Source organism: Zootoca vivipara, chromosome Z, assembly GCF_963506605.1.
Source record: "Zootoca vivipara chromosome Z, rZooViv1.1, whole genome shotgun sequence".
NCBI classification, from domain to species: Eukaryota; Metazoa; Chordata; class Lepidosauria; order Squamata; family Lacertidae; genus Zootoca; species Zootoca vivipara.
In genome coordinates, this window is record NC_083294.1 from 19,703,017 (window position 1) to 19,730,487 (window position 27,471).

General features: G+C 42.7%; 1 protein-coding gene across 4 annotated transcripts in view; it reads right to left on the minus strand.

Annotated features, from left to right (window-relative positions):
- Positions 1 to 27,471, minus strand: part of LOC118084441 (rho GTPase-activating protein 20) — a 97,568-nt gene that overhangs the window by 11,369 nt on the left and 58,728 nt on the right. For all 4 annotated transcript variants that reach the window (XM_060270634.1, XM_060270633.1, XM_060270632.1 and 1 more), the window contains 8 exons: positions 18,435 to 18,584; positions 14,360 to 14,401; positions 12,901 to 12,985; positions 12,660 to 12,737; positions 11,084 to 11,150; positions 4,906 to 5,094; positions 3,838 to 4,013; positions 2,135 to 2,296 (listed from right to left, as the gene is read on the minus strand). In XM_060270634.1, coding sequence (XP_060126617.1) covers positions 2,135 to 2,296; positions 3,838 to 4,013; positions 4,906 to 5,094; positions 11,084 to 11,150; positions 12,660 to 12,737; positions 12,901 to 12,985; positions 14,360 to 14,401; positions 18,435 to 18,584 — 949 coding nt within the window. The remainder of the gene's footprint in view (positions 1 to 2,134; positions 2,297 to 3,837; positions 4,014 to 4,905; positions 5,095 to 11,083; positions 11,151 to 12,659; positions 12,738 to 12,900; positions 12,986 to 14,359; positions 14,402 to 18,434; positions 18,585 to 27,471) is intronic.

A 27,471-nucleotide genomic window follows, 5' to 3' on the forward strand; every position in this document is an offset into this window, starting at 1 on the left:
TTGGGAAACCCTGTGATAGGCAGATGTGGATACCCACCAGTCAACCACCTAGCATCACAATGACACCATTGCTGGAATGCTTTGCAATGGGCTTCAAAGCCCTGACAAGTATTTGCTCATTCGATCCCCACAAGTGCTACCAACCAGCTGACTGGCAGTGTCTGGAATCCCCTTTTGGCATGAGCACAAAATGGACCCTGTGCACTTCAGTCTGAGGGCATTGTGCGCAGTGCTGTGCAGATAGAAGCATATTGCTCAATGCTGCTCTACTACACCGGGTTTCATTTTCCAGGGCTTCTCATAATCCACCTGTAAGAAGCCCAGAACACCACAATACCAGAAACCTCACTGTTTGAAAGAAAACCTATTAGGCAAAATGAACATTATCATATCTCCATGAAGCACAGTTTGCACTATCATGGGAGCAAGGAGGGTCAGGTTTTTTACTAATTGCCATGAAGCATGTTGAATGCCTCTAATCTTTCTGCAGCACAGATTGCCAACCCTTCACACTTCTCTACCACTATCTCAGGCCTGCACACTTGTGACGCAACAGGCCATGTGAAGCCTGTGCGGCAGCCCACCCGTGGTTTGATAAATCTCCCTGCTTGGGACATGCTGAACTGAGAGGGGGAGATGGTCAAGGACCCAGCAGGACAAAACAACCGACAGCTGCATTTGGCCTGGCAGGTTAAAACTTGCCTGGGCCTGCACCCTCTCTTGTTGCCCCTTAGGCCACAGTCATACCACACATATAAAGCACGGTGATACCACTTTAAACACACGTGGCTTCCCTCAAAGACTCCTAGTTTGTTAAGGGTACTGAGAGTTGTGAGGAGATGCCCTATTCCTCGCCCAGAGCTACAATTCTTAGAGCTCCATTGGAAGAGGGGTTGGTTGATAAACCACTCTGAGAATTGTTGCTCTAGGAGGGGAAGAGGGGCCTCCTAAACAATTCCAAGCACAAATTGCAGCTCCGACATATATTTTGGGGGGAAGCCATGACTGTTTAAAGTGGCATCATAACCACTTTGAATGTGGCCCGAGGCATGGATTGCGAGTGTCTCCCCCCATTCCTTATCCATCCATAGCCAAGGTCTGGCACTTCTTATTCAGCATGTCAAAGGTCTGCTCTTGCCTTTCCATGCTCTCAGGCCAGCAGAAATTTTAAAATTTCCACCTCACTCCTTGATCTCAACAGAGAGCAAGCTTTTTACTATACCCGTGCCACTAAAAATAAGTACAAGCCTGACATTTTATATTATAATACACATTATTATGCATTTCATGTTGTTTATGTGCATATCATATACAGGCTACATTTCCTAAAGTAACCAGTACATAAACAGATGCATACAATGCAGAGAAGTCTTAAATACTAATGAATGTAAAATTGTGCTCCAGGTATTTTACTCTTTTATCTGTGTTTATCTGTGATATGTAGGATCTTTGTTTATAATTTTGCATATAAATATTTGGGCTTACAAATATTTATGTGTGAGTGGCTCAGAGAACTGCCATTTCCATGTGTAGATTCATTTGGACCAGATTCCCCTCCCATCCAAGAATTATATGAAACCCCCTTCCCTCCTGAGCTAAGAAATGTTGCTAATGTTACAGAAAACACTTAAACTTTTCCTCAAGATTCCCCAAATGTTTCAACCAAGGAAGAACACCCAAACTTTGCCATAAAATTTTGCTTTACTTTGAATTTGACCCAATCAGCTCACTAAATTAGTTGACACACCTGGATGTTAGTATGGGATGACTCAAAACTGCTGTTGCCCATAGGCTGAGAGGGTTATATGACACCCCTTGCCATCAATTCTGAATTAAAGGCCCTCCCTTTAGTTGAAATTCCTGAATTGCATGGAGTTGGACTTGATGGCCATTGGGGTCCTTTCCAACTCTTGATTCTATTATCCACCCCCCCAAATACACCTTAACAGGGCTGTCTCGAGCATGTTGGGCGCCCTGGCGTGGAGATCGCTCCGGCGCCCCCGCCCTGGCGCCACGCGCCACCCAGCCTACCCCTAGAGCCGGCCCTGCACCTTAAGCCACTGCAGCAGTTCCTTGTTAGTCAGCACAGCAAAACTTAAGGTCTTTAAAGTACTAGCAATATGGTCCAACTTACCGTAATAACTCCAGCGGCCACAAAGACAGATTCACCATCCACCTGGACATCATCTCCAGAGTTGAGTTTTTCTTTCAGTTCCTTGCAAGTCTTGGCATTTGCTGAACGCCTGAAGATGCCCTTTGTAGTGGGGCCCTCATGGTACAGGAGTTGCAGGATATCCTGGGGTTGTGTGGAAGTGAACAATGTCAGTTATATGGTCACGTGCTATGGTCCATGGGGTCACGAAGAGTCGGACACGACTAAACGACTAAACAACAACAACAACAAAGGGCAAGTATTATAATTTGCATTTTAGACAATCAGGTTAAGCTCTCATACATGACAGAGGGAATATTCCTGTTGTTGTTGTTTGTTGTTGTTGTTGTTGTTGTTGTTGTTGTTGTCGTTGCTGTTAATTACCCATCCTTCACCAGCAGGTCCCAGGACAGATGCAATTTAAAATTCAGTACAGCGGAACCTCGATTTTTGAATGTAATCCGTTCCGGAAGACTATTCAACTTCTGAAACATTCAAAAACCGAGGCACAAAAGGCTGTCTGCAATTTCAGTGAAGAAAATTGAAAAAAAAAAACGCAGCAGAAGCCGTTTGACTTCCAAGGCATGTTCCAAGGCATGTTCGAAAACAGAAGCATTTACTTCTGGGTTTTTGATGTGCAAAACCCGAAGCGTTCAGCTTCCGAGATGCTCAAAAACCGAGGTTCCACTGTATAGTGGTTCTTCGATTTTTGAATGTAATCCGTTCCAGAAGACCATTCGAGTTCTGAAAAGTTCAAAAACCGAAAACTCAGTAGTCAACAGCTAGGCCTCAGGATCTTGCACAAAGCAGATGCCGTGTGGCATGTTTGACTTGCGAGGCGTGTTTGAAAACTGAAGCATTTACTTCTGGGTTTACCTCGTTTGAAAACCAAAATGTTTGTCAATAGAGACATTCAAAAACCAGGTTACCACTGTATTATAAACAGTTATAGAGTCATAGATAGGAAATGGGTCCTAAGCATCCTCTAGTGTTACCCCCTTTGTATTTGATTTTCTTTAGTAATGTTTATCCTGGGTTATTTTATTTGATGTTTTAATGTGTTGTAAAGTGCTTTGAGATTTGAGATGTTTTTCTTAAAAATATAAAGCAGTATACAAATGAAATTATTAATTATTATTATTATTATTATTAACAACAACAACAACAACAACCATAATAAGCCACTCTGGGAATTTTCACTATGTGAAGGGAATAGGGGTCTCTTAATAACCAGTGTTGTGTAGTATTAGACCGGGATCTGGTTCAAATCCCCACATGGCTATGAAACCCACTCACAGTGTGACCTTGAGCCATTTGCTGCCTCTGTCAGCCTAACCATCCTCACAGTTGATGTGGGGATTAAATGAGGAAGGGGAGAGCCATGTATGCCACCTTGAGCTCTTTGCAGAAAAAGGTGGGACATAAATGCAAACAACAACAACAACAACAACAACAACAACTCTAAGCACCCTTAACAAACTACAGGTACGAGGATGCTTTGGGGGGAAAGCCATGACTGTTTGAAGTGGTATCATACTGCTTTAAATGTATAGTGCAGACAGGACCCAAGCCTCCTTCACAGCCTACTTCCCATACATCTAAATATGCACTGACACAGTGAACAAAAGAGTAAAGAAGCTATTCTGCAGAGGCACCCAAATAACATCCCTGGGTCCCCATCTTACCATAATTGGCTTGGGGAGGTTTCCATCAGGACACACTGATTCCAGCGATAGGCCAAAAAGCTTCCTCGAGGTGGTTGGAGACTGTGATGCTGGGCTGCCAGTTGGGGTGCTGGTGCTTCGGCGGAGTGCCCAATCAATCAAAGATTTCTTCCTCTTGGTGTGCTTCTGTACCTTTTCTGAAAGCACAAATGCACCTCAGGTTTCAGAGTGTTCCATTTCCAAGGCAAGGTTCATGAGGTACAAACTGGGTACCAGGCAGGCAATTCAAAGCAATTAAGGAGTGGGACTGCTGATCTTACAAATGTCCTCTACTTCCCCTGCCGTCCAACCTGGCTGAGCAAGCCCTTTCTCCTTGTCTTCCGTACTGTCTCTTCTGCCCGCAGCATACCGTATACTGCTAACCTCAACAAGTGTAGATCGTAATATATCCATCAAAGCATTAGGCCTTATGCCCGTAATGTCTGAGAGGTATTGCTTTGTAATAATGCAGAATGATGGGCAGCTATTAGAAATGAGTCAGAGAGGTCTCTAAGATCCTTATGTAGAGAGAGGGAACTGTTTTGTGAACTACTGGAATGCATAGAAATGAGGGACTAGAAAGATATTTGCTTGTGGGGGGGGGTGTTCAGTCCTCCCACCCCAAAAACAGCAGCAACTCATTTTGCTGATTGAATCTTCTAGTTCCCGAAGCTGTTATCAACCTCCACTAGGGAGGAGGACAAATTGCCAACCTCTGCCTTCCCCCTGTAACTTTTTTTCTGCCCCTCAACTATCGCCATTAACAATATTTGGTGATCTGATAAACCAATAAGGTGTTTAATAACATTTGACAATTTTATTGCCTTAATAAAATAATATGGGGGTGTGTGCGTGCCAAATATTACACTCAAAGTAAAATTTCAGAAACAAAAATTTGCCCAGAGTTCAAACAGTTGCACCTGAATTTACTGGATTCCTAATTAGTAAGAAAACTCATGGTGGTACTAAATTTGTCCCCACAATTAGAACAGTAGGTCACAAGCTGAGATCGCTGAAGGTCTTGCCAGCAATTCGGGACAATTTCCTTACCTCTCTGCAGCTGCTCTGGAGCCTGGTGTCTGAGTTTCAAGATGAACTGGCATTGCCTATCCCTGGGGAGCTGGTCCAGGATGGAGGTTCCATAGCAATCAGTCAGCAGCATTCTGTTGTCAGTATCTTGTGGCTGGTGCATGGAGTCTTGGAGGCAGTTGAGAATAATGCTGAAGGGTTGCTCATGGCCTGTTGCGATGACAAGAGGTGTTAGTTTCTGAAAACAGTCAAGGCGCTAGCCCTGACCAAGCTTTAACCAGCTGGACTTACGAAATTAAATGCATTGAAAGAACTTGCCTTTCAAGACTAGGGATGGGAAGACCTTTCTATTTCAGATCTCTCAGTTTCTCATTTTTATAATCTTAAACTCAATTCTCTGAATATCTGCAGCAGTTTGCAATTAAAAAAAGAATCCTTACAAAAATTATTTAGCATCTTAATGCAGATTTCCCCTAATACAGGCATTTTTGTATGCAGTTTTAGGTACACATTTCTTGCAAGCAACTTCTAGCATGTTGTATATTTTCACCTTGTATTCCATTTTTATGCATGCTCTCTCCTAATACAGTGGTTCCAGTTTGTGAACATTTTTTGGAAGCCAAACGTCTGACGTGGCTTCTGTGGCTTCTGATTGAGTGCAGGAAGCTCCTGCACCCAATCGGAAGCTGCGCCTTGGTTTTCGAACAGTTCCAGGAGCCAAACGGACTCCCGGAACAGATTAAGTTCAACAATCAAGATACCACTGTATATGTATTTTTGTAAACACAGTTTGGTTGGAAAACCGCACCTCGAAATTTGGACACATGCAGATTTCTAAGGAATGTCCCGTGCTTTGGTTCCCAGATTGTTTAGGAAGGTGAGAATTTGACGATTTCCCTTCAAATGAGAACAAAGGGCTTATTATGCATTCTTTTCTTTTGTCCTCCTCTTTCCAGGTACAGGTCTGTGTTTAAAAGCTCCATGTCCAAGCACTGGGTTTTTTTGCCCTGGAGCTTCCCCCCATCCCTCACTCTTTAGTGCTCAATAAGAGGAATCAGGTTTTCTACAGATTGCCATTTGCTCCAATTCACATTTAAAGAGCAGATTTTCACGGGGAATGCTCCAGGGCAAAAAGAATGGCACTCAGACACAGAGCCTAGAAAGAGTAGAGGAAAGATTAGTGTGCATAAGCCCTGAATCTAATTTATTCTCCAGTCCCTAGTCAAGACTCAGATCCACAGTGGGTCACTGGTGGTGTCAGTTGGAGAAGAATCCTGTGCCCACCAACCACATCTAGCCAAAGGAAGAAACTGTGAAGAAACACCAGCCATGGGATCATCCTTTACCCGTAAAGCAGGCATGTCCAACAGGTAGGTTGTTATCTACTGGTAGATCACTGGATGTCTGTGGTAGATCACTGGCAAATCAATGGCTCCCCCCAAAGAAGCTCAACAACTTTGGGTTGCCAAAAAATCTCAACATTTTTGCCCTGAACCCCCCAAAAACGGGCCTTCTTCCTCCCTAAAAAGCTCAACAACTTCACCCTGAACCCAAAAAACAGGGCTTTCCTTCCCCAGAAAAGCTCAACAACTTTCACCTGAACCCCCCCCCCCCAAAGGAGTAGATCACTGCCAGTTTTTAACTCTGCAAGTAGATCGCAGTCTCTTGGGAGTTGGCCACCCCTGCCGTAAAGGAAGTAATACAGTATGGCAGGTCTATTCCTCACACTAGACTTTGATCAAATTTTCATTGGTGGAATTTTGTGGGGTGGGAGATCCCCTCTGGGCTACATAGTAGGATATAAATGAACAAACCTTAAGCTGATAACAGATGTGAGATGGTTAGCCATCCAAAGGAAAGGGAATCTGAATGGGAAGGAGGAGGAGGGTGGAAGGGGGCTCTGACCCCAAATCTGCTAAACCTGCTTTAAAAGGCCTTGAAATCTCCCGCAGCCCAAGAGAAGCAACAGTCAAAGGGTTTTGGCTCCTCTGAAAGAGGTTAACTGAACAGTCTCAAGGAAAAGGCCGCTCTAGTCAACATTCCCAAACAGCCTTCATCAAAAGTTCCACTCTCATTTTAGTCCCATTTTGACCAGAAAGCCCAACCCTAAATACGATACTGTCATTATGTCACATGTAATAATAGAAATTGTTATGAAACACTATGGGAAAAAGTTGAAAAGACATGCCCTATACTCTCAGCCAAAGTAAATACTCTGTGTAATGTTATTTGTAAATCTAAACTTGCATCATTTTCTGATACCGGTATGTGCCAATGTAAAAATAAAAATAAAAATCCAAAACACTTTTTGCCTTCATAGGGCATTTATTATTATTATTATTATTATTATTATTATTATTATTATTATTATTAACACTTTTTGCCTTCATAGGGCTATTATTATTATTATATAATTTAAAGGAAAATATTGTTTTGATCTTAATTTCCTGCAGCCTATTTCTGAAATCACTCCCTGTTACCAGTCATTTAGCCTCAGTTCAAACCCAAACATTTATTTAGGTTCCTTAAAGGCAGCCCAAAGCTGTTTAGGACAGGCACCCTCCAAATTGCGGCCCTCCAGATGTTTTGGGCTCCAACTCCCATGATCCCTAGCTAACAGGACAAGTGGTCGGGGAAGATGGGAATTGTAGTCCAAAACATCTGGAGGGCTGAAGTTTGGGGATGCCTGGTTTAGGAGCTAAATGGATTTATTTATTCTTTTACCAAGAGAAACAGCAACATCTGAATAGATAGGGCACCATGTATAGAATGTTCCATTGTATCTATTTCAGAAATCCATTGAACTAAGATACAATGTTTAACACAATGAAGATGAAGCTGCCAGCCATGTGTGAAGTAGCCGTGACAAATTCTATACTAGGGATCATTAGGAAACAAATTGAAAATAAACCTGCCTGCATCATAGCGCCGTTATACAAACTCATAGCGTGACCACATTTGGAATACAGTGTGTTTAGTTCTGGTTGCCTCACCTCAAAAAGGGTACTGCAGAGTTGGAAAAGGTTCAGAACAGGGCAACCAAAATGACCGGAGGGATGGAGCAACTATCCTATGAAAAAGGTTGCAGCATTCGGGACTTTTTAATTTAGAGAAAAGGCAAGTAAGAAGCGACATGATAGAAGTTTATAACATGATGCATGGAGAAGGTGGATAGAGAAAAGCCCTGCCCCCCTCTCATAACATTAGAATAAGGTTACCAGATGTCCTCGTTTGCTGGGGACAGTCCCCAGATTTACAAATCAGTTCCCTGACAAAATCTATTTAGAATTTGAAAAGTGTCCCCGGATTCATTGAAAAAAATCTGGTAACCTTACGTTAGAACTCATGGATGTCCATTGAAGCAGAAAGTTGGAAGACTCTGGACAGAAAGTTGGAAGACTCTGGACAGATTCTTCAGATGGTATCTGAAGAAGTGTGCATGCACACGAAAACTCATACTTGACAAACTTAGTTGGTCTCTAAAGTGCTACTGGAAGGAATTTTTGTTGTTGTTGTTGTTTCGACTACATCAGACCAACACAGCTACCTACCTGTATCTGGACAGATAAAGAGGACATTTTCACGCAGCGCAGAGTTAAACTATGGAACTCACCCCCACAAGAGGCAGTGGTGGCAAACAACCTAGATGGTTTTAAAAGAGGATCAGCCAAATTCATAGGAGGAGGAGAAGAGGATATTAATGACTACCAGCCATCATAGCTATGCTCTCTCTGTGTGGTTGGAGGCAGCAAATGCTTTTGAGTAGCACTTGCTAGAAACTGAAAGAGGGGAGGGAGCTGTTGTGCTTGGGTCCTGCTTGCTGGTTTCCTACAGGCCTCCGGTTAGCCAATGTGAGATAGGCCACTGGACAAGATAGGCCACTGGTTTGATCCAGCAGGCTCTTATGTCCTTACAAACTCCATGTGAACTACCAGCCTATCGTATTTGAAATAATATCCTGAAATATCAGCTGGAATTCTTTAACAGGAGAAATAAACAAGCTGAAGATTCCATGCTCATAATGGGAAGATGGATGTTTGCTTATTTAAACAGGAGTAGTTGATTAAGGGAAGCAACATTTTTTTTCCACAGCATCTCTGAAGGCATTGTTTTCGTTGCAAGTTTGAATTCCATAGCTCTTGTCTAAGTTGGTGTGGGAAGCATGGTGTTAAAGATTTGGGTTGGGTGGGCTAAAGCCTAGAAATTAATAAATGGTAGGATTTTGATTATTTTGGATATGAAGGGAGAAATGCAAGCTGCAGAGGAATTCCTGAGCTAGCCAATGCAAAACAACCTGGCCAAGCTAGGGCTATTAAAAACAATACAATGCTGTTGAGGGCCATTGGCAATACAAGAGAACTGAGCTTCCCCTTGCTCTGAGGTGTGAAGAGAGTCTGGGATTTGGAAGGCTGTCAGTGTAACTGGGTGTGAGGAAAAGAGGGTTGTTTAGCAAGGTGTGCTGGGAAGAAGAAGGGGAGAAAAGACTGGGATCCATCTTGGGCAGGCTGGCTGAAGGCTGGCTGGGAGAGATCCCTTGTACTCCAGGGCTGCACTGCTGTGGGAGACAAGTTCTGCTTCAGATGACCATGCTGTAAGATCTGGACTCCCTTCATGCAGACTGAAGGTGTAAATAGGTGAACAAACCATTTTTCTTAAAGCTACGACAGTCTCTGCCATGTCTCAATTCTCCAAAGGACCACAGACCCTGGCTGAGTGCCTGGAACCCCCTGGAGCCTTGTAGAAAGTGTGGGGGGGGGTGGCACCCAACTTTTGTAACAATATGATGTTTGGGTTGCTTTAGGCAGAAGGTTTGAATCTGATTCTTCTTTCACTCAGGGCTTGTCCACACTTCTGTTTGCCCTGGATTCCCTTCTACTTGCCCCAAGAGGTTTTTCATTCATCCTGCCATTTCCCCAGAAAACCTGATGTTTACCACTGAATCTGAACTCATGTCCATCTGCAGAAAACCCTGATGGACTTTTGCTCCGACTCAGTGGTAAACAGCAGGTTTTCCCAGAGAAAGCAGCGGAGAAAATGCACAGAAAGCCCAGGACAAGTGGAAATGTGGGAGAGCCTTCATTCAGAAAGGGCCTGGTTCTCCCTGATGTGGCAATCTCCCTGATTTGGCTGTAGTCCTTTAGACTGCAAGTGGGAGATCACATGGTGTAATGATGATACAGAACAATTCCTGCCACTTCCCAGAGGAGAAAGGGGTGGTGGTGGTAGGTGACTCCTTATTGGGGGCAGGACAGAGTCAGTAGTGTATGGAGGTTACAGGAGGGTAGGTCTCAAACCAGTGGACATTCCAACCAGTTACAATAAAAGTCATTCTGACTTTTCTGCTAGTAAGAGCTGTTTTGGAAGTGGAACAGACTCTCCTTTGAAAGTGGTGGCCTCTCCTTCCTTGAATATTACTAATCAGAGGTTGGATGGTCATCTGTCATGTATGATTTTGTACGTTTTTGGACCGGAAGGCAAACATAGCACAGGTGTCTGCAGCAGCTCCCTCACTGTCTGTGTCTCCTAGTCATACATATGCTGTGAGATGGAATCAAGGCTTCCCCCTCAAACTCCTCCACTAAATGCCCTCACAAACACCCATTTATACAAGTCCTGTCCACAAGAGCTTCACCTGCTGTATTTTGGTTTGGGTCCAACCCTCTGGAGTTGCAGAAAACAAGCTTGCTCCAACTTCCATGTGACAGCTCTTCAGATATTTGAAAAGGGGGATCATATCACCTCTCCATCTTCTCTTCTCTAGGCTGAACATACCCAGCTCCTTCAACTGTTCCTCATAAGGCTTAGATTCCAGAACCTTGATCATCTTGGTTGCCTTCCTCTGCACACATTCCAGCTTATAAACATCCTTCTTAAATTGTGGTGCCCAGAATTAGACACGGTATTCCAAGTGTGGTCTGACCAAGGCAAAACAGAGCGGGACTATTACTTCCCTTGATCTGGACACTACACTTCTGCTGATGCAACCTAGAATTGAATTAGGGTTGTTGTGTGTTTTTTGCTGCTGCATTACACTGCCTCACAGAGTGCAATGTCCTGGATGATAAAAGGAATAACAATTTCATTCCACAGAAATGAAAGGGTAAGATGCCACTCACATCAGAAGGACTTGCAAATATGCATTTTGACATTAATTAATACTGAATTATCCATGTTCACTCAAGAAAGCAAAAGCTCTTACCAATAAGTGGGTAAGCATGATTGTCCCTTCCTGCTATTACCCAGAGGAGATAGTCTCTTGGTCGGCCCTGTGGATTGAAAAACAGAAAGAGGGGTAGAAATGAGGTGGCAGAATGAAGGACTGGAGCAGCTGGGAAAGGGGGATGCAAAACAACAGAAGGGGATACCAGGCAATGAAGCCCAGGCAGCAGCTGGTGAAGGGAGGATCAGGAAATGCAGGGCTGCAAACCTGATGGAATACAACAGAGTGACCAGCATGTCTGACATTCAGAGGAAGTGGAACAGTACAGCTGAGGAAAGGGGAAGGCAATCAGACAGAAAGAAGTCAAAGCTGAAACTTTACAGGAGCCTCCCCCAATCTGGTGCCCTCCAGATGTTTTGCACTACAATTCCAATCAGCCCCAACCAGCACATCCATGCATCTGGACAGCAGCGGCTTACATAAGGACATAAGAAGAGCCTGCTGGAGCAGGCAAATGGCCCATCTAGTCCAGCATCTTCTTCTCACAGTGAACAACCAGATGCATCAGCAGGAGGCCTGCAAAAGGAACCCAAGAGCAAGAGGACTCTCCCCTCCTGTGGTTTCGAGCAACTGGTACTCGGAAACATGACGGCCTCTGACAGTGGAGGCAGAGCACGGTAGCCGCCTCCTCCTCCTCCTCCTCCTCCTCCTCCTCCTCCTCCTCCTCCTCCTCCTCCTCCACAAATTTTTCTAATGCTCTTTTAAAGCCATCTAGGTTGGAAATGGATACGATATCCACACAAAAGACTTGAAAAGCATGCCTTGAGTCATGATATACATGGCACATTTTAGCACACCACAGTCAAATTATAAACTAGTATATTTTGCCTAGGTGGCAAGGGATGAGGCCGGTGGCTTTCAAGCTCTCTCTCTCTCTCTCGGAACCCCTGTACATTATAGAGGGATTCTGGGACCATGCTCCAGAACGAAAGGTCTGACCAAGAGTTACAGCCACTTGCTCTGTGTGAACTGAGAATTCACCCTTGTGCCTCCCAGACTGCCTTCCTTAGCAGCGGCAAAGTTTAGGCATGATTTGGAAAGCGGGGGGGGGGGGGGAGTTTTAGGGAATCTTGACTGACATTACCAATTTTCTCAGAGAGGAATGCTTGCAAAGCCACATAAATTTGAAAAATCACTGACTTTGTCTACAACTTGCAACACTCATGTCTTCTACTTAGTAGGGGGGGGGGGGACCAAAGCATTCATGTGAGTATGTTGGTCATAAAAGAACCAATCTGTATTTTACAGCCCTACAGTTGTCATAATTATGTATTTATTAAAATCATGCATACACAGTAAGTCTAGATAAACAATATCCTGTTCATTAATACCTCCTTAATTTATTTATTTTTAAATGTAGGATGCAAAAGCATGTGGCCCAGATCCCTTCTCTAGTCTGTTTGCTTCTTGGGCATGAGTGGATCCCTTGCCTCAGTTACACTTAGGAAAGCTCAAGTGACGTCATCTTCCCACCCACCCCCACCTCACACCTAGTAAAAAATAATAATGCAGTACTGCTGAGCGGTCTCTAAAAGGAAATAAATTTTGCACTTACAGGAAGTCCCAGCTGCTCAGTGGTTCTCTTGATGACATGCTCTGCTGTTTCTACATTGGAGACGTTTATTGTAGTGCTCTTGAAACAAAGAATTAAAAACACATTTAGGTTCTGCTCAGGTACCATAGAGCCTTAAAACTACGGCAGATTGAAAAATCAATACTAAGCACTGCCACATACGGCCGTACTGAAGAACAGGACCAACCTAATAGGCCAGGCTATTTTTTCCACTGTTACTCACAGAGGAGCTGTGGTCACCGTCCATCAACAAAATCTGCATGGATATACTTTTGGGATACTCAGCCTGCTTCACTTCATTGATGTGCCTGTAATTCATAAATTTACCGTTAAGAAAATAAACCACGAGGTGCATAGTTACTGGGGCATGCAGAGAAAGGCACTAAAAACACTGCTACGGACCATTTTGGGGAGACTAACTTTTTGAGAGGGTTTGATTTCACCCAAGGATCTCCATGCCATTTAAGTCTTGTACACACCCAACAGCTCCCTTCAGAGGGAGTGGAGAACCTCAAGCACTGAGGACCCTGCTCAGCCCACAACATCTCTTCTCAGGTTGTACCCCTCAGAGCAGTCCTGCATCAAGAACATTTACCCAGCTGGAATGTGGTCCTGGGGCCGTGATAATGCTTTACATGTGTGTGGGTATGTGGGTATGTTCAAAACCTCTGATTTCTGTGTGCCAGGAATGTAACCTACCACACAAAGGTAAAATTCACATCCGTTGCCCTGCCCACTTTCATCTCTGGCCACGCCCAGCCCTGGCATGCAACTACCCACACAGCAGGAGTGTAGCTTTCAGGTTGAAAATGGTTCCTGATTCCTGTTTAAATGGGTGTGTGTTAGTCTAGGATGCTGCCTGTCGCGGCAATACCACCCTTCCCATGTGTTTCCTATGTGTCGGTAGCCAAAAAGATGTCCTCCTAATATTGTGGAACTACAACTCCCATCTTCCCTGGGGGATGATGAGAGTTATAGTCCAAGGCTACCTTGCAGGCTGCAGGACATTGTCTATCCTTGTGAATGAATACCTGAAAAGTGGCTAAATGGGATCAAAGTAGAACATTGAGAAAGTATAAGATAGTACTCTCTGAGGCACACTTTAGACCCAACACATTCCCTCCTCCCACTTCCAGTTGGCTTATTTATCTATCTATTTATAACTTTTGTATCCGATTCTTCAGCCAAAAAGGTTCCCACAGCAGTTTACGTACATTCAAAAAAAGACAGCCCCTGCCTGCAGGCTTACAATCTAAAAACCAAAAAGCATGACATGCAAGGGGAAAGGGATGGGGAGGGAAAAGGACAATTAAAATCCAAACTCAGTATTGATTTCTAAACAGCTGTCACGGTTCAGGGGCAGGAGGTGCCTGATGAATCTGGGCTTCTGGCAAAGCTGATGGAATGAGCCTTCTGCTTCCCATTTCTCCCACTGAGTCAGCCTGAGGGAATGTCGGTTGCCCTCAGGTGCCACGTTGGGGGGAGATGAGGCCTGATGGGGCTGACCTGCCACAACAGAACTGATGGAGGTAGCCCTGCTTCTAGCCTACTGTAGTGGGGAGCAAGCAGCAGCCATGGCAAAGGCCACTTGATGCCCCAGGCAGGCCACCATGGCACAATCCCACTCCCACCTTTACGCCATGTGGCATCCCTGCTGCAGACAAAAAGAATGCAACTCTTACCACAGCAGTGTGGACATCCACCTGTCCTTCACTTCAGGCGATCTGAAAATGAGTAGCAAACACAACGGTAAGGAAGCATCACAAGTCCTCTGGCTGCAACAGGGGTGGGGAACATCAGTTGCTATTCCCCCTCCAGAGGCCCCACCCCTTGCCAGGCCCTGCTCCTCAAGTGCTTTTGCATGGGTGAACTGTGATAATGTCTCAGAGGATGAGATGTGTGTGCATAGGAACATAAGAAAAGTCTGTTAGATTAGGCCAATGACCCATCTAGTCTAGCATTCTCTTCTCACAGTGGCCCTCCAGTTCCCTGTGGGGGACAGGCAAGCAGGATTTGAGAACAATAGCACTCTCCCCCTCCCGTGGTTTCCATGAGAGCATAAGAAGAACCTGATGGATCAGGCCAAAGGGGGCCCATCTAGGCCTGCATCCTACTCTCACAGTGACCAACCAGATGCTCATTGTGGGAAACCCTTGAGCAAAACCCAAGCAGAGGAGCAACCATGGAAGCAGAGCTTGGCCATCATGGCTAGCAGTCACTGATAGACTTATTCCCCATGAATAGAAACCTCCTCCATAGAAACCTTCATCTTGCTTGGCTGGAATGTAGCCTTCCATATGAAGGTTAAAAGTCACATTCATTGCTCCATCCACTTTTGCCTCTAGCCCTGCCTGCCAGTGGCATGCGGCCCCCAGAAGATGATCCAGAGAATAATGTGGCTCTCAGGCTGGGGAAGTTTCCCCCCTTACTTTGTTCACATTGCCATAGATGATATACAGAACTATAAATCACTGTCCCTTCCGACAAAGGCCTAGTACAAAAGCACAGCCCCTTCCTGTTCTATTTTAGTAAAATAATTTTCTTGTGCTGCTGAGCTCAATTTCCTGGTGAAGCGAAGCGAGGCTCTGATAAGGGGGCGGAGAGCAAATGCCTTATTCTGATGTTTGAAGCAAACATCTTTTTCACATTGGGCAATGGCCTTTAATTAATATCTTGCTTTGTCTGCTTTCCTTGCCTTGCAATTCTTAGAAACTATTTCCCTGGTAATATCTGTAATGACGTGAGAGATGCAGAACCTGTACCAAGGTTTGCCCAAACATATATTGGCTGTAAAAAGCAAAGGTCAGAGTCGTCATTCTTCTAGTCAAGTATCTTGCAATGCGCAGCAGAGCAAAGTCAATTGAAGACTCCCCTATAGCCTGAATGGCCAATAGGAAATTATTTCCTGGATGAGATGAGGAAATAAATTTTACATTTTTAGCTTCAATCAGGAAGATATTGGGGGGGGGGGTTTATAGGGCAAATGTTGTTAGCCAACTTGTTTGATGAAGCAGGAATAAAGGGCTGATCCATACCCCATATTTAATGCATGTATTTAAACATAGGTGAAGGGGCCCCTGACCATCAGGTCCAGTCGTGTCCGACTCTGGGGTTGCGGTGCTCATCTCGCTCTATAGGTCGAGGGAGCCGGCGTTTGTCCGCAGACAGCTTCCAGGTCATGTGGCCAGCATGACAAAGCTGCTTCTAGCGAACCAGAGCAACACACGGAAATGCTGTTTACCTTCCCGCCGGAGCGGTCCCTATTTATCTACTTGCACTTTGATGTGCTTTCGAACTGCTAGGTGGGCAGGAGCTGGGACCGAGCAACGGGAGCTCACCCCGTTGCAGGGATTCGAACCGCTGACCTTCTGATCAGCAAGCCCTAGACTCTGTGGTTTAATCCACAGCGCCACCTGGGTCCCACTGTATTTAAACATGACCCTCACCAAATACCATGGGAATGGTAGTTCTTAGCTGTGTGTAGCTGTGAGTGGCAAAACTACAGCTCCGATGATTTCTGGGGGGAGGGCTTTAAATATATGGTGTGGATGTGATCGAATAGTGACTTACTGAATTAAAGGTATTTATTTTCTGCATTAAGAACATTAGAGCTATGAAGCTGGATCAGGCCAATGGTCCATTTATAGTCCAGCATCCTGTTCTCTTAGCAGCCAGCCAGATGCCTGTGAGAAACCAGCAAGTAGGACCTGAGCGCAAGAGCAACTCTCCACTCCTGTGGTTTCCAGCAACTGGTATTCAGAGCCCTACTGCCTCTGACCCTGGAGGAACAGCACAGCCATTGTGACTAGTGCCTTTGTTTGTCATATCCTCTATGAAGGTGTCTAAACCCCTTTTAAAGCCATCCAAGTTGGTGGTGATCACTCCTTCCTGTGGTAACAAATCCCACAGTATAGCTATGTGATGAATTAGTATGTGAAGGAGGGAATGTTTTCTGTTTTCAGATAACAGATACTCTCAGCTGGGTGCAGCTTTTCCCCCATCAACACCCAATAGGAGCTGTCCAACCACATCTGGAGGGATACAGGCTGGGGAAGAAAAATTACAGAGCACGTATACTTTGTGGATTTTTGTTATGAAATTAGCCACGAAATGGACAAATCATTTCAAAGGTCAAATGGCTACAGGAATCGGATCGCAAAGCGGGTTCTCTATTCATGGAGAGCACGTGTTGTGGTAGGATTAACAGGACATCCCCTGGGGTTGCTGGGCAGATTAGTTTAAATGGCCACAGAGTGATTGTTGCTGGGGGGAAAGTCATGTTGCAAGTTAATGATTGATAGTGATAGCGGGTATAAATTCTTCATGGGCGGCTTTTGGTTTCACTTTTGCCAGTGCAACGGATCTCCCGCTCGCCCACCCTCTTTAAGGGCCTTTTGCTTTGACATTGCTATGCCTGTCATGGGGTCGCCTGCTTTGGGGCAGGGGCCTGGTAGGAATTTTGTCCATTTGGCTGATTGGCTGTTGCCATTTGGTTTATGCCTACTGCGGAGCAAATCGTCACAACTTGTAAGGTTGGCGGTTAGGCATTGGTTAAAAAATTGGTTGGTGGAGGGGTATGGAAAGGCTGGGGCTACCCCTCAAAATTGCTGCTGCTTATAGGGGTATTCCATTAAAGGAATCCTGGGGCTTGATGGGCTCTCGTCTGTACTCCCGCAAGGGGCTAGGGCCATGCAAGAGCAAGAGCCTCGGGGAACATTCGGGGAGAGGTGAAGGGCCTGAGACACGGCTCCATCCTCTCTCAGGGGGTGTTTACCTACTGACTTCCCTAGACGGCTAGGGATGTCAGATCTGTCCCAAGGCGGGGGACAGATGGATGAACCAATGCCTAAGCAACCACTCACAGCTGGTTGTATTTTAAATAAAGTTGTGGCCAAAATAATGCCAAAAACCTTAAACTTAAATTGCTGTGTGATGTGTGAATTATTGGGGGGGGGATGTCCTGTGACCTTGACACGCGAAAGGGAAAAGAGACAGAAAGAGCAAGCATGACCCCCAAATATTTGACAAATGAGAAATCATAGACACATAGAGTTTTCTAGACTAAAAAGAATGAAACGTTGGTTTGATTGATTGGGTCAGATTGGTCTGATTTTGTAACGTGTGAGAGTAAGAAAACTAAGGATGCAATGCAGCTATCTCAGTATGCTACTCTGAGGTACTCACCGTTGCTTATTTATGCTGTAACAGTAAGAATCATAGTAAGAATGTGCTTTGAAGACAGTAATCCTTGTGTGGTTTTTGATGTGTCCAGAACTGAATTTAATTTGTATTTTAAGTCATGTTCATGGTATGTTTCAAAGGATGTAAATGAATGAATGAATGAAGGGTTGAATTTTGAGATTTCTCCTCAGGCAGGAAATCTCAAACATTTCAAAGGAAGTTAAACTACCATTCAATCCTTAATGAATTTCCATGTTAATAATACTGGTTCAAACCGATGCTGTTAACTCTTTATTGCTGCTGCTGCTGCTGTTGTTGGTTTTGGTGTGGTGCTTTTGACCTTATCATAAGCTACTTTGAGCACAGATCTTTGTGGGAGATATATTTTGTAAATAAATTAGCCAAACAAAGTAAGTAAGATTTGGAAATATTGTTAGTGGGTAAGGGGTGGAGGGGTGATGGTGGTCAGCTTCTACATCCCTGTGTTGTCATTGGATGTTGTCTAAGGAAAAATTGAGGGAAATTTTTTTGAGTGTGGGGGGGAAATAGATGGCAAATTATGAGAGAAGGTGTTACCTATAAGTGACAACAAAGTTGGTGGTGGGCCAGCCAATCACAAAGGAGGTCTCAGGGGTGAATCTTTTCTCCGACACTTCACTGAGGCAGCTGCCTGTCCACACCTCACTCAGGTGCACCTGCTTCTTCAGTTTCAAGTTGGAGGATGACCTAGATGCAAAGCCAGAGACAGGTTATGTTAAGAATGCTCGCAAGAGGAAGACGGCATGTGGTGCCCATGTCTTCTTCTGCATTCCCACCATAGACCTCCCCACCATTTATCTTCACTTCTCCTGAAATATGACCACTGTTGAACCACCCTTAAGGGGAGAGAGGGAAATTTGATTGAATTTGCCTTAAAGGTAAACCTTCCTGATTCACTCTCCCCAAAACAATATGTGAACCAAAACACACCCATCCTACAAAATTCTTGACACAACTTTCCAATGGAAAAATCTGGAGAGTCTTATTTGATTAGAGATTTTAAAATGCACCATAGACTTGTTCTAATTGCTGGTTCCAACTGCTGACACACTTTCCCCCCAAGAAATGAGAGACTTGCTTCTATTGTTGCTTGCTGTTGTTGTTTTTTAAATTACATGTGAAAAAGCAATATAATATATATTCTTTTTAAAACAAAATGCAGTTAAATAAAAAGAATTACACTCCTCTGAATTTTGTGGTGCAAGTTCTCCAATCAAATAAGGTACACAAAAACTCACATTTTAATGGAAAATGTGAACAAATGCATATGTTAGTGAAAACAACATTTAAAAGCGCATTACAATAGGGGGAGTTGTTAATAAAATATGCATTACTAGGGCAGAAATGCATACAAGTTGTGTATACTGTATTAGGAAAAGTATACAGTACATTAAAATATAGACAAAGTTTTATGAGGACTTTTAAAAGCAGCAACTCGGAAACTGATGTGCAAATGCAGAGAGACCTGAACTTGAAGGCTGGATAAATGAGAGATGAAGAGAAACTGAAATTGGCAGGTTCATTCATCCCTACACACATTCACCAAGGACATCACACTCCTTGTTAGCAGGACAGATCCACATTTATAAATGGGAATTGTTGTTGGGGTCAGGAATCAGAGGCCAGAAATATCCTCCTTATGAGAGAAAAGACTCCAGTGGAGCAGTCAATTCCCAAATCTACACAGCGGGCAGTGAAACTGCTTTCTTCCAGCACAATTTTAAAGAATATACTATGTTTTAAATTGTTGCTTTTTAATAGTGTATGATCTGTTCATTCTTGTAAATTTTCTGTTTTATTTTACCACATCGTGACATTCTTTGAGCACAATTTTTTCGTAGAATGAGATATAAATTACTGTAACAAATAAAACAAATGATAAAATAATCACAATTATTTGTTCTGTTGCACACTAATGAAACCTTGCATAGGGAGAGACTGATGTTTCCCAAGTCTCCCCATTTCCCCTGGGGTCTGGCATTTCATAAAAGCGGCATTAGCCTTGTTGTGATTTTACTTAGCAGTAGCAAAACTAATCTGGCAAAATATTGCACAATTTCTTTAATTCTGCTTCTCCCTCCCGCTCAACCCTATGGCCCCTCATGTTTTATTTTCATTAGAGTGTTTGCTGCATTTATAACTTGTTTTATGAAGCAATCAGAAAGTCAGGACTTGACTATTTATTTATTTATTCTGATGTATACCGGTAGCACATTTCTATCCTGCTGGTCCATTTCAGAAAATGACCAGTTGTTTCTTTTAAAATAATAATAATTATACCCTAAAAGATGAAGAAGAACTTTAGAAACTTGGGGTGTTTTATATGAGGGCTTCATTAATACTGCAAACAGGTCATTCAGATACCATAAGCAGATCGCTGGCAGTAAAATAAATAAATAAATACTTGCCAGAGTTTCCATGTGCAGGGTAAATCCTGATTCAATTGAGGGAAAATACAGGCAGGTATTCTGGCGCCAATAAAGTTATGTGGATGTAGCAAAAAAAAAATTTTTTTTGCATGGGTGAGATGTCCCATCCCACAATCAATCAACAAACAGTTGGAAACACCCGTTTTCCAAATATGATTTGCTCAAGCTCACCACTGCCTTCCTCCACTGGTGATAAGCTAAGCAAGCTCTTACACCAGACTCCCCCAGCATGGTGCCCTCCAGATGCTGTTTGACTCCAACTCCCAGCAGCCCCAGCGGCCAGCATGGCAAACAGTGAGAGGAGTTGTAGTCCAGCAGCATCTGGAGGGTGCAAAAATGGCTAGCTTAATTCTGAGAAAGTAGTGTTATAAGAATTTTGAGGTCATATATATATATATAATAATTGTTCATAAAACATGTACATGAATGTACAGAAACATGTCTGAAGCAGCACAGGAAAACAGGCCTGACTGACACCATTTTGACTCTCTCTCTGACCAGGTGTTCCTCTGCAAGGAAGAAGTGGGGTGGGGGGAACCTTCTCATTGTCTCAGGAATTAAAGTGATAATCCCTGGCATCCTGATACCTGACTGCCAGACAAAAGGGTGTGATTAACTTGGCTGGGAAACAGGGAAATGTAAATATCTCTCAATTTTGTTGATTAGGTTTTGGGGGCAGGGTCCAGGATGCTCAGATTACTGCCACCAGACCTCCCCTTTCATGATGTACCTATGATGAATCTAGGGAGAGGGGTCTTGGGCTACACCCCTTCTGTGACATATGGATGATGCTTCTGGGGGGTGGGCTGAAACCAATTTCAAATTTCTTTTTAAGGGCAAGACATCTTTGTTTGGGGTTCCTTCCTTGTTCTCCTGTGTGAGAGGAAGGACCCTGTTGCAACAGCGAAAATAAAGGCTTTGCTTCTCAAACTTCTCTGGTTGGCCTCTGTTATATTCTCCAACCGATGGAGAACCCAATAAGGAAATAAAGGCAGATTTTTGCCTATATCAGATGGCGACCACGAAGGGACTTTTCGGTTACCCGGATTCTGGGGGCGAGGAGGGAATGATGCTCCAGCGCGCACCAGGCATTTTGCCAGGAGGAGCAGCACTCCTGCAGCGATCCCAGGGTCTGGAAATAACTGGAGTTCTGGCGGGGCTAACCAGAGGAAGCAAAGTTTTATCAGGCCGGCCTTAAAACAACCAATCAAGAAGGAATCAAGAATCAAGAAGGAATCATCAGAAACAGAGTGTGATGGCGGAAGTGAGTATAGTGAGTATTAATAGGTTAATAGGGACACTCAGGTGGGCTATTACTGCAGCAACTAAAAATCTAAAACTTCACTCTTCACTGTTCTCTCCTTTTCTGTTTCTTATCTTGGGCTCCAGTTGCAGCTAAGCTGTAAAGGCATAAGGGATAAAGAAGAATTGGAGCCTTTTGGGATCCGTCCTTTCGTTAAAACGAAATCCCTAGAAGGACGGACCCAGCTCGCTCCTGCCAATCTGCGCAGGAGTTCTGAGCAATCTACCCAACCTTATTCCGTATTCCTCTGCTCTTAATCTTCAGGTGAAGACGCCCCCCTGCCACGGCGACCCTTGTTGGGTAGGACCCGTGACCAGGGAATGCAAGTGCGCCTGTTCCTTTCCTACTCTGTATTCCTCAGTTCCGACCTGACATTGCGTAGGCAAGCGTTCAGTAGGATCTGAGCCTAGTGTGTAAGAGGCAGGAAAGTTGCTGCAGGACCCTAGGCAATTAATGACCAGGAGGGGGTCCTTAGGTATCTAGCCACACCAGCCACCTAGTTAGCAAGTGCACGCAACAGGTAGGCAGGAGACGGTATCGTCTGTTGAGTGAGTCTTAGACTCAGGAGTTTAAGGTATAGAGTGTCCCGGATTGGAGGGTCTTCTACCCGCACTGCAGTATAAATAGGCCAGAGAGTTAAACATGGGCGCCCAATCTTCTAAGGAATTCCTACCCCAAACTCCCAACCGGAGCAAAGCACAGTGGAAGCTTGGCTCTGGTAGGGACTTTGAGGGAGAAACCCCTTTACAATTTGTCCTCCAAAGTTGGAGTGATATCCCTGGAGCGGACAAGCTAGACAGAAATCGCTTGCAAAAACTTTGCAAAAAACACTGGGTCCGCTTTACCATGGACCACCCAGATGAGGGGAAATGGCTACCAGGAGGTTCCTTTAACATACAGAGAATCTCCACTTTAAAATTGACCCTGGAAGACCAGTACCCCCTTCAGAATGTTTGCATGTTACATGTTGTCTGTGTTGTCTGTTACGTGTATGTGCGTCTGTTCCTTGTGTCTGCTATAGATAGTGTGTAAAGGTTTGTTTTAAAGAGGCTGTAGAAGGCCATTTTTTCCTTTCCAAAAGTAAAAAGAGGGGGCAGGATGAAGGAAAATAAATGCTTGCTCAATGCCTTGAAAATATTTTAAACTTGAAAATGTTCACTTCATAAACTCCAGCTATAAGTGGATAAGAGATGTGCTCAAGGTTTAGAAATGTTATGGGGTGTGTTTAAATTTGCCACAACATCCATAGACTGCCTTCTTAAGTGTGCATAGTTAAAACTGCCAACATGTTTAAATTTCTAGTATAGAAACAATGTTGAACCGATCAATCTTAAACATTATAAATATGAGAATGAGGTGTGCAAATGTTTGTTATTGAGAGAGGCTCCAAAGGGGAGTCTTTCTCCAAGTGACTAGATGAATATTGACTAAAGGAAAATTGAACAGCTATTCCAATAAAGGTGATTTGTTTGTCAAAGGTAGAGCTTCCATAGCCAGGAATTGTCTATCTGAGTCTAGTTTTAACTTCAATTGTGTTGGACAGAAGGGTTATTGTTGGGCTCCCCATATCAGTCTCTTAAGAAAAAAACAACTCATCTGCTCAAGGGTTCTGTATAAAGTTGGTATTTTCATTCAAATCTTGTGAATCCTGTATCTTAGAGGGTTAGACTAAATGACCTCAGGGTCCCTTCTAACTCCCATTTTAGAGCTATGTGAAAGGCAATGTGTCTGATGTGGTGATGGGTTGAAATTCAGCCCAGCTCTGCTTTCTGGCAAGGAAAGATTATTGGTTTTCAGAGTTGGAACAAGAGTGTCATTGTTGTTTTTATATGGAGTGATTATATAAGTTTTTATCACTTTGTCTATTAAGGTTTAAAGTTTAAGCACATATGAAAGTCTTGAACATTTCCCAATCTTTCTCTAGAGAGTGAAAGAGGGGTGTATGTGCATACCTACCCCTTTCACTACAGAAAGGGGGAGCTGGAAGGGAAAAGGGAAATTGTAACCTTGAAAATGTTTGTTTGTGAACTCACAATATTTAAGGTCTGTGTCACAAGGGAGCCATGTGCTCTGTATGTAATGTTTCACCATGTGACTATGAAATATGGTGTTCCTTCTAGGGAAATGCTCCATAGCCAGCAAATGTCTATCTGAGTCACTTTAACCTTGATTCAAATGGACAGAATGGTTTTAGTAAGGAAGTAAATTCCCTCTTAAACTGTTTATCCAATCTTAAGGTTTGCTAAAGGCTTCTATATAACGTTGGTACTTTTAATCTTCCCCTTCCTTATTTTTCCCTTAGTACACACATGTGCTTCCGTGATAGGGCATAGCCTGTGTTTCCTTCCCAGTCAGGCGTCTGTACTCAAATGTATGTGTATCCTAAGGGCAGTGATAGTGTTGAGATCCCCATATTTCAGAAGGGGTGGACTAGATTACTCAAGCACTGAAAAGTGAGTTTAAACTCTGGTGGCTTAGTGAAATGACCTGAATTCAGTCAAGCTTTACTCTTTGGTGGAGAAGGATGGAAAGACAGATTTTTAAAGTTTGGCATGAAGAGTTTGAGGTGCCACTTAGAAAGAGGTAGAGATGGTATATCATACATTGAAAATGAATGTCTGGTGTTATTTTTTCCACCATATTGTCAGCTATTTTTTAACTGCAAAACTCCAGCCAACAGTTCAAGCACATACAAATTCATAACCAAGCAGAATGAGCCTTGACCATCCCTGTAAATAAAGGCCAGAAGAATTAGTCTGGAAGATGGTGAGGCCGAGATGAGTGAGAATGTTGAATATCATTAAGTCTGCTCTGGCCATATTACCCATAGATAAGGGGGCAGAGAATTTAGTCTGCCATGGCTGTAATAAATTAATTAAAAACAAACAAACAAACGAAAACATTTGAAATTACGAATTCACCCCGAACCCTGTAGATAAAGGGGGCAAATCGAGATTTATTTTGCCTGGGGTATGAGATGTTTATTTGGTGACTTCATTAGGACTTTAATCTGACCCAACTTTTATTGCAGCTTCCAAGTTAGTTTAATATTTTTAAGCCTGCTTCTTAAGCAGCAAGAAACAAGAAACAATGTATCAAATTGTATTAAGACTCCAAACTAGGAAAACGAATTTAAACTGGCTCTGGAAAAACAAAACAAAAAAAAACACTGCTATGTTTCTATCTTTTGTTTGAAATCTAACCCTACTTTAAAATCTACTCTTTCCCCTTCCCCTCCTTTATTCAGATGGTAATTTTGTCAAGAGGTGCAGCACTTTAAAAAAAATGGTACAATAGACTGCCGAATCATGAACTCTGTACATGCACAGAGGCTATGTCAGCTTGAAGAGGAAAATAGAGGAGAAAAAGGAGGTTTTAACTAAGGGGCGAAAAAGTTATAATCTGCTCATGAAATATTATTCAAATTTCTTAATGTAAAGCTTTGAACCACTGAGGGAAAACAACCTCATGTTGTGCATGCACACGAAAGCTCATACCAAAATAAAAACTTAGTTGGTCTTTAAGGTGCTACTGAAGGAATTTTTTTATTTAACCTCATGTATGTTACTGGTCCATCGAAGTTAAATGGTTGCCAAGTTTCAAAATCTTAACATGCCAGATTCTTTCCACAGGTATAAATAGCAGAGTACTACTATAAGTCTGTCTCTTGAGTAGTTTATAAATTAATTAAGAGGTTCAAGGTTATGCTTTGCACATGAAACTTAAATTCAAATTTCCTCATGTAAAAATGAATAGATAAAGAACCATTGAGAACCATCAACTGTTTAGAAGCTGCCAATTCCAGTTCAACATGCAAAACTCTGTACATTTTAGGAACATTTCCTGACTGATTTTCACATGAAATAATTTTCCCTTTCCAGCAGGATGCTGAGATTCAGGGTGCAGAAATTCTTTCAGGACCTTAATGCAAAATTATCTCCCAATGGGGGGGGGGGGGACACGCCACCTAAACAAGCCCCCTCCACACTTGGAAATTCATAGAAAATTGCTGTCTACCAGTTGACAGACTATGCAAACAAAAGGCTCCATTTCTTTCCTAGCAGGTACTCAGGATGGATACTTATCTCTCATTTGCATTTCACCCCGAAGCATTACCCTATGTTAATATAACCCTCCCTTTTCTAATGTAGCAATGATTGAGTGTTTTGCCAATTCTTTTCTTCCACAACAAAAAAAAAAAAAAGTGAGGAGTGAGGAGATACAAACAGTAATTTCATTTCTCTTTGGCTTTGCCTCTTCTCTTTAGCTTATAATCTGCTTCCATTTATTAAATCAGTTTTTCCATTATGTCTATGAAATTATTCTAACAATAACCAGGTATTGTTTTGTGATGCTCATTATTAGATTTATTGGTAAGTGTTTTGTTTTGCTATATTTTGGGGCATGTCCACCAGTCCATCACGTGGAATGAGGTCTTTCACTCATTGCATATCCAAAAACTTATTACTGATGTTTGTTCAGGTACCATCTGTGTTTTTCCCCAAAGAGTTCTCTTTTATCAGATAGCACATGATGAATTTCAAAGCTTTTTCCGTTATTTTACCATTTTTCCATCTTAATTGGATATTTCACCTTCAGATCTTTAAGGTTCCTCTCCAATTTATAATGTCTTTGTATTATTTAATGATAATTCTTTTTTAAAAAAATCTGATATCTTTGTGTCAAGTCCAATTTCATTTGAAAAATTGTTGTGTGAGTGGTAATCTAAATTTTATTGTTTTATTTTTGTATCTTTTTTTTGGTATTTCTACTTTTTCTTTCTGTACATACAAATGTAGCATCTAACTCATTCTTTCCTGTAAATAATAATAATAATAATAATAATATTAATCCCTTTCAAACAAGATACGTGAACCTCAAAGAGAATTCAGAACCACATAAGGAAAATGTTAATAACTTATCGATTGTGTCATAATTAACAAAATTTTTGTCCTTTGTTTCCTCCACAACCAAACTAGGTGAAGAAAATTAAACAGACTGAGCAGACAATAACAGCAGTAATTAAATATGAATGATAATATTAATATTTAAATGAATAAAATGCCTAACTATGATCTTATATTATTTGCAGCTTCCCAAGAAGAAATTTCTAGAATATTCTCCCCTTTCTTGACTATTTATTATTATTATTTTTAACTAATTATATCTTCAGGCCCCAACTCCCTGCAGGCCTATTTTCAAAAGGATGTGTATCATTTACAGCTTCCCGACAATTTTTTTAGAAATACTGTAGGATATTCTCCCCTTTTGTTTTCCCACTCCTTCCTTCCTAACTGTCTTTTAGTTCCAAGCACTCCTGTCCCTCTGCAGACTGTATTTCTGAAGACTGAATAATGAACCTACAGCAGCTGAACAGCATGAGAAAGCCCACAGCCATTGTTTCCATAAATGACTTTTTTGGGACTTTTTGGGACTTAAGGGAGGGGGGAGAAAGGGGGGAACTATTGTTGAAAAGTTTTAAGGATTTTGACTATAAGACTGTTTATTATCTGCAACAACAACAGACATCAGATTTTCCAAAGTAGCCACAGCATCTTCAAAATCTCCTTCCAAAAGAAACAGACTGAAGAGGGGCAAGGGAAAGTGAATTGCAAGGACATACGCTCTCTTTTGACTTCAAACTCTGTGCCCTATTAAGAATTGGCCTCAAGATACGCAACTGATATATGATTATGTTTTATGTTGTGTGATATCCGACAGAAACATTTAACTATGTCTGACAGTATGTTATTTCCACAAGGAGGGGGTGTGTGACCCAATTTTGTGTTTAATTGTTTTTTATGTTTAATGTATAGTGTCCCAATGTTTTTTTTGTATTATT